The sequence below is a fragment of the Aedes aegypti genome, chromosome 1, assembly GCF_002204515.2.
Source record: "Aedes aegypti strain LVP_AGWG chromosome 1, AaegL5.0 Primary Assembly, whole genome shotgun sequence".
NCBI lineage: Eukaryota > Metazoa > Arthropoda > Insecta > Diptera > Culicidae > Aedes > Aedes aegypti.
Window position 1 is genome coordinate 299,765,531 of NC_035107.1, and position 8,354 is coordinate 299,773,884.

Consider the following 8,354-nt stretch of genomic DNA (forward strand, 5'->3'; position numbering starts at 1 on the left):
AATAATGATCATCATAAACGTTAAAAATCATTAACACCTACGCAACAATATAGAACTTTGTGTTTTGGAATCCTTTCGATATATCGAAACAAAAAATATTGGAAGAAAGTCATACGAAAAACCAAAAATAAAATAATGTTTTCCAACATTTTCTTATCACTATGATAATCCTTATACATTGAACTATTAGTAGAAAATGTTGCATGACGCAAAAACATCAAAGTAAACGTTCATGAATAGCAAAAAGGAATCGGTTGGTCAAAATGATTCAATATATCGGAACGTCTCTACCTTCAGCTAGTGTAGAACTAGCCCTCGTGCGTTAAAATACACTCTAATAAAGAAAAAAAAAAAAAAAAAAAAAAAAAAAAAAAAAAAAAAAAAAAAAAAAAAAAAAATCTACCTTCAGCATGGCTGTGCTTTGTAGCCGCGAACGCTAACCAATCGGCTAAGGAAGGCCCACAAGCATTATATTACCATGCAGAACGAATAAAAGTGGTATGTATTTGGTTACTTGGGAATCCCAAGTTGGGATGTTGGGACAGCAAGTGCACCTAAATTAACCGAAAACTATATCCTAAATACTTGTTTTTAATTATGAATCGTGGTTTAAGGCTAGCCAGCCGAGTGGAAGTTTAACAACTACCGAAAAGCTAAACAATGCATATACTTTGCAATTGGATTAAATGGACAAATTGATGTGAAGTTTGCGAAAAAGTTACATGTCTTCTCTAGTTAGGGTACGTTACCCCTACGCCATGAGAGGACTCATGAACGCAGAAGTTAACCTGAATTCTATTTGTAGTTGTTATATCCTAAACCATTCCTCATGCTGTCTCTAGATTCGAAAGTCATTTTGCTTCGGACACATTTTGAAGTTTTATCGGCCTGTTGCAGCATGCTAGGTCTTTGTTCATCCATGTTAATTTTAATTACTTTAGGCGAAGATTTTTTTTTTTCAAATACAAACAATAATCTGGTTGAACACCGGAATTCGGTAATCGTTTCTCCTCCTTGGCTGAATCAAACGTCAGCCATTGTACTCTGGCTAGTTAGCAGATCTGATGCGCTTTACAATGTACTATGTCGGGCGCTAAGTCAATTTAGGCGAAAATTAGTTATTGTTCTAAGATGCCTGTCTGTTCTGTGATCAAATGATTACCCTAAATGCGCATATAATACTGTAACCGTGCCGCATTGTCGAGCTTACTGGTTACTGTAATAAGTATCGGACTTATTAGGAAAACAACGTGATTTAACGAGAACAATTTTAATCGACCCGATCAACCTGATGGCTAGATTAGAACTGACTATGCAAATACAACAGAACATTCTAGAAACAACACGAAAAGCCTTAATACAAGTGTTGCCAGATTTTCTGAAACTTATTACAACTTATTACACGCTTTCTCTTTTTTCTTTTGATGATAAAAAAAAAATTTATCCTAAACTATCTCTAAATATCAAATCTGATCGGAGGGCGCACAACACGTCCACTACGCGTCTTATAAGGTACATTTATAGAAGAATCATCCGAATCAGATTGAGACATACTATTCGTTAAGTCAACGTCAATGGGGGACTCTGAATCACTTGCTGTATAGAAGCTATCGGGATCAACTTCCAGCGATGTATCAGGTGTCTGTAGTTCTGATCTACCACCATCCTGTAGTTCAAGTCTAACAGGAAGCTGCTGATCTGAATTGGAACGGTCAAAATGTGGTGGCCTAACAACTGATCGATCAGGACGATTGTGTCGATCAATGTGTTCTTCAAAAAACAGCTCATTGTCATTTGGACTTTGATTTTGTGTTGTTGCAATAAACCGCCTATTTCGTCGGAAATGATTCCCAGAACCGTCCCTAACGATGTATGATCGACTGTTAACAATACGCACGATTTGACCTTAGTGCCACTCTTTACCGTTCTTTTTAAAAATAACTTTATCACCAACATTCAGGACTGGCAACGGTTTAGAAGAACGATCATAGTACTGCTTCTGATACCGGCGTTTACGTTTTATCTTTTCCGCAACATGGTTTTCTCTCAAATTATCTCGCAAAAGCAAGTTGGTAGCCGCGTCTTGAGTTGGCGCCCAAAGAATAGTTGAGCTGGAGTGAGGCCCATACTCGCTACAGGAGTAGTATTGTACTCAAACAATCGATAACGAAAAGATTTCACGTTGCCAGCTTCATAACACCTTTTAAGAATGTTCTTAGCAATAGCCACACCCTTTTCTGCCAAACCATTGCTCTGTGGGTATCGAGGACTAGAAAACACAAATTCTATGTTGCATTCATTAGCATATGAATCAAATGCAGACGAGTTAAAAGGTACGTTATCATACCTAATCTGTGTAGGATAGCCATAGTCACAAAACACTCGATCAAGAACGTCAATCATATGGCGGGCGGACTTCTCATTCAACTGTCTGGATATAACATATCCCGAATAAGCATCTAGGATTACCACATGATCATGCCCGGCATACAGGCTTTGCAGAATTCGCTCTCATTTGAGTATGAAGCACGATCAAAGCAAGCAAAGAAAAACATCCCATCTGTTGCGGTCCACGATCGTCATTGTATCGCAAGGTGTAACAAGTCTGATAAATGGAAGCAGCGAGCGAGAGCCCCAAAGAGAGAGCGATGATAAAACCCATTTTACTCGCTTGTTTACCGTTGGGGATAGGTATTTTTCTTTACTGGCACGATAAACAATCCACGAAGTTCCAATAGCAATAGTGTCCCCCAGGCTTGGAGCATGTTTAGAGGGGTTTTATCATACACTACTATCCCCCCAATCTGATCAAAGTTGTAGCAGTATACGATAAACAGTCTCTCATAATGTGCAGCATGTTATGATAGTTACAGAGAGCGATACGTGAGCGATTCTCTCAATTTTCTCAGGATTCAATCCCTGCCGGCATACTCATACAGATCAATACCAACACGTTGAAAAGGGTAGCAGGGAGGAGAGTCCTGGTGGAGAGGTTCCTTTTGAATATTACGAGTAAACTTTTCACAAACATTACATTCTTTGACTAGTTCAGTGATATCGTTAGACATTCCAGGCCAAAAGAACTGAGCTCTTGCGCGTGCAAGAGTCTTTTCCACACCCAAATGTGGCGCATGTAGCCACGTAGATATTGTCGACTGCAGTGATGTTGAAATAACCAGACGATGTTCTTTAAACAGCAATCCGTTTTCGAAATGCAGTAAATGCCGATGTTTAAAGAAAAGCTGACCAAGATCATCCAGCTGATGATAAGATGGCCAGCCATGATCCACGTAGCCAATAATGCGACGATAACGTTCATCGTTGTTCAAGGTTTCTACATAGAGTTTGTAATTATCAGGGGATAAGCATACACTACGAGTTATGGCATGAATCATACCGGAAAGTTCCTCAGACAAATCCTTGCTACCTGGAAGTGCTGCACGAGACAGGCAATCAGCAATCAACATATCCTTGCCAGGTGTGTATTTTATGTTCATTCCCGGGTATTTCAACAAATGTAAAAACATCCTTTGAAGACGAGGCGTAACGTCATCGATATCACGTTTTACCAATGACTCCAAGGGCTTATGATCGGATTGTACTACGAACTCTCGACCATAGAGGAAATAATGGAATCGTTCACAATCGTTCACACGCGAACAGCGTTGTCTTTAAGAACAATAGTACAATAACTTGGCAGCTTACCCAAGCCCTCAAATACATCTACATTTGACTCAATGAACTTTTCTCTTTCGGATGGGAAGGAAACCAAGCATTCTAAACTGTCCAAACGCTCAATAAGACCAAAGGCAACACACGATTCACGTCCAATTAAAGGCTCAAACGAATCATCGACAACGAGGAAATCGGCCGTATGAGTTAAACCCTTACCTTCATCTACACACTTTAGCGTAACCAAACCATGTATTTTAATTTCATTAGAACTGTAGTCAACAACATTGAAAGATCGTTTATTTAAAACAGGGATGTTCATACGGGTAATAACACTCAGTGGTATGCAATTAACGTCAGCGCCGGTATCGAGCTTGAAATTAACCGGCCAGTCCTGGATTAGATATCGCTTGGTCCATTTTCCACCTGCCTCCCCATTTGACGTTGCATTCGAATCTATTCTATAGTTAGAGATGGATCTACCAGGAAACCTACATTTACTATGATTGTTATTCGAATCCGCTACAAAAAAATTACCTGCATCAGCCCAGTTTACCATATCTGGACAAACATTTGAAAAGGGCTCAAGAGGTCTTGAGCCTTTTTTCGGAAACGTTGCTGTTGAGCCCATTTTAGCCCGCCCACGTAAACTAACACCACTATCAAGAAGATTAGTGTCAATGTCATATATAACAGGTCCGGCTCTTAGTATGTGTTTGCTTGTATTAGTCACGAAAAAGATGTAAACAAACGATCAGCTGATGGTGACGACAAGGCTGCGAAATTTTTTTTTCGCAGTTTCCTCAACGTGACGTCATCTTCGGCTGCTTCGTGAACTTTCGGCTCGCCGAAGTTGGCATTGCACAACTACCACTTCAAAACTGATGTTATCACAAATACTGATTTGATGTTCGCCCGCACCTCTTAATACCCCACATCGGATTAGTGTTAGCTCTTCCTGATAGTGGTATTGGTGAGTGTGATCGAGTTGAATTGAGCCCCACAGCGTCTTGCAAAGCCATTGTTTACCAATGTCGATGTGCCCTTTTGAAATGTTTGTCCAGATATGTACATTAGTGTTGACTGCTGCCTGCTTCACGTCGTGCTTAGATCCCGCTGACGAACGCGCTCCTCCGTTACTGCTGTACTGGCTACCGCTCTTGTTGTCGTGTTTGGTTGTTCTGCAGTACTTTTTGAAGTGGCCACGCCGTCCGCATCCGTCACAAACTACATCGATAGCTGGACAATAACGCCGATGACGTCCATTAAACGGCTGACCACAATTGTAGCACGTCAATGTCTTCAAAGCTGCTATCTCACCATTCGCCTTTGCAGATTTATCGATTACGTTATGCACCTCCTTGCGTTCCAACAGTTGTTTATTTTCGGCAGCGGCTTCGTAAACTTTGCACATTTCAAGAATGTTTGCGAGCGGCTCATTCTTTCCATCCAACAGTTTGAGTTGTAGCTTCTTGTCCTGAATTCCGATGATAATCCGGTCACGCAACATCCGGTCTGCATACGAAGTATGGCAAGCTTCACATTCAAACTCACAATATGCCAGCTGGGTGCGAAGAGCTGTTTCGAATTCAGCAAACGGTTGCTTTTCTTTCTGCATGATCAAATTAAACTTGAACGCCTCAACTGCCAGATTTTTGCGGGGAAGACAGTACGCATCAAACGCATTGATCACCTGCGCAAGTGTGCGTACTTGTGCTGCTCCCGCATCAGGATCCGGTTCTCCTTGCGGCTTCTTTCAGACGCCAATGGCGACAACTAAATGGTTCAATTTTCGCTACTCATGTAGAATTTTCACGACACTCGAACTGGTTTTCAGTCCGTTTTCACGAATATGCTTTCACTTCTGACACCATGTAATAAGTATCGGACTTATTAGGAAAACAACGTGATTTAACGAGAACAATTTTAATCGACCCGACCAACCTGATGGCTAGATTAGAACTGACTATGCAAATACAACAGAACATTCTAGAAACAACACGAAAAGCCTTAATACAAGTGTTGCCAGACTTTCTGAAACTTATTACAACTTATTACAGTTACATCCCAAGTAACATTAGTGACTGAGTAGCAGCTTAGTCAGCTGAAAAGAGTATACTCTAGCTGAATAAACTGTTATAAAGCTGAAATTGTTACTTGGGATGGGCACTGCGATTGTTCTAGGTATTTACAGGTAATCTTAGGTTTTTGTTTTTTTTTATAATGCCACCAGAAAATCTTGAATCCCTCCGAGAATTTTTATGAAATTTTTTTGAAAACTCAACAAAAAATCATCTTAGACTTTTGGTTATAATTTTCTTTCAAAGGATACAGAATTACTAAATCAATCCAAACATTCAGTTTTCTTTTTTTTATTATTTTCAATGATGTTATCGAACTTTATCGAGAATTTCATTGAGAATTCGTTCATGCAATGGTTGCTTCAGGCAATACTTTATATGATATATTATGAGTATTCTCTCTTGGACTTGTTCAGGACACATAGCAGCATCCAATTTTCGAAACAGTTCAAAAAACCGGTTTAGAAATTACTGTAACAAATTGCATGTTAATAAAATCAGATGATTTACAGCAATTACCTTTACAGGCAATAAAAACGTTTCAGCTGGAGAAAGTTTCTTAGGGAACAGAATATCATGATGAAGAACTATAAAATCCATCTCAAAACGTTTCTCATATAATTTATATACAATATTTATATACAAATTTTTCTCAGACGAATTTGTTCCAATTTTCGGAGAGATGATTTTTTATCTTAAAAGAATTCTTTCAAACTAAGAATAGCAAAAATTTTGCTTGAGTCTTCTGTGAAAATTTCAAGGGAATAGCTGTGACAAGCGATAAATCGTGTAACAAAAAAAGTTCTAAGGTCACGACAGATTGCGTCTTTTTTGTTTATGCTCAAATAGCCAAACAAGTGCGTTTGAATCCTGTTACGTAACCAAAACACTTGAGCAGATAACAGTTAATTCGTTTATGTTAATCGAGAAGCCGTATTATCTCTTGTTTATTTTCGTTTCCTACCGGCTGCACGCTTTCGAACCGCAACAAAGTAATAAGCATAGGACCAAAGCAGTATACCTACTCCAAAACGAAACACTAAAATTCACAACCCGGAGCACCCTGATTATTGCCATCCACACGGGGTTACAACCATTCCTGCTTGTTATCACCCCATCCTTCTGCCTTCCTTTCCATCTTCCCCGATTCTCCAATTCCTACATTATTCCACAGGCCCATGTCTGAAACAATTCCCGACGACAGCAAAGCGACAACTCACGTGACCAACGAGCTCGTTGTCATAACGAACACAAAAACCGGCACTGTTTCGTCGCACGCAATTCCCTTCGCCTACTTTGTTTTGTTCTCTCTCTCCTCCCCACAGCCGCGTCATCCTCTCCTACCTGGTCTCGGCATACGGCAAGGACGAAAGCCTCTACCCGAAAGATTTCCGCTCGCGTGCCATGGTGGACCAGCGACTGCACTTTGACCTCGGCACCCTCTACCAACGCGTCGTGGACTACTACGTGAGTCGCACCTTCCCTTCTTGTGAACTGAACAACGCAACGCCTACTACTGCCCATTTCGTTTCAGTTCCCCACCATCATGGTAGGCGCCCACCTGGACCAGACCAAGAAGGCCAAACTGGCGGAGGCGCTCGGGTGGTTCGACGCCATGCTCAAACAGTACCAATGGGCGGCGGCGAACCACTTCACGATAGCGGATGTGACCCTGTGCGTGACCGTCTCGCAGATAGAGGCCTTCGAGTTCGACCTGCATCCGTATCCGAAGGTGCGCGCGTGGCTGGCCAAGTGCAAGGAGGAACTGGAACCGCACGGGTATATGGTAGGTACAGTCAACTCTCCGTGACTCAAAATGATGGACCTCTGGTTGGGATGCACCTTTGGTTGGGAGGTTTGAAATGGCAGTTAAATGTGTGGTCGATGGAAATTTCGTCGGTGTAACGTCTGTTTGTCTGTGGATAATGTCATCGATACGTTAACATATTATACACATTTTTCGAATTGTTGTTTATGTTGTAAGTAATCAGATTAACAAAAGCTCGTTGATGACTATAACGGTTTTTATTGTGATCATGATCAACGAGAGATTAAAACGAAATTCTTATCGTTATCGAATTGGCGTTATGTTATCTGGCGGTAATTTATCGCCTAACAACCCAGTTGCATAGATAAATTGTGCAAATATTTCGAACGATGATCCACCCAGTTTGACCTTAATTTGCAAATGCACATCCAATCAATCGAACTCATCGCACTCAATTTTGCAGGATATCAATCAAACCGGAGCGGAAGCTTTGGCTGGTCTGTTCCGGGCCAAACTCAAGCAATAGTACTCCGGCCGTCAGTTTCACAACGATGATGATGGGGGCCAAGAGCAACAACCGGACCAACAGCTACCATGGACGAGCAACGAAGGTGTCAAACGGAGGTGTTGGTGATGGGCATCATAATTGATTGATATCCGGACCGATGGAATTGAACACGCATAGACAAACGAAGACCGAGCAACAATAATGGACCTAGGGAAAGCACCATATCATATCAACTACATTCACAAAGGAAACGAGCTGATTTATTGATAATACAATTTTGGATATTTTCTTGTAGATTATCATGTGTTTGAAACCTCGCTGTAAA

General features: G+C 40.9%; 1 protein-coding gene across 1 annotated transcript in view; it reads left to right on the forward strand.

Moving 5' to 3' along the window:
* Window positions 1–8,289, forward strand: part of LOC5568358 (glutathione S-transferase D7) — a 29,660-nt gene extending 21,371 nt beyond the window's left edge. The window contains exons 3-5 of the mRNA XM_001657960.3: window positions 7,079–7,220; window positions 7,288–7,539; window positions 7,985–8,289. Coding sequence (XP_001658010.2) covers window positions 7,079–7,220; window positions 7,288–7,539; window positions 7,985–8,047 — 457 coding nt within the window. The 3' untranslated portion in view covers window positions 8,048–8,289. The remainder of the gene's footprint in view (window positions 1–7,078; window positions 7,221–7,287; window positions 7,540–7,984) is intronic.
* Window positions 8,290–8,354: the final 65 nt, after the last annotated feature.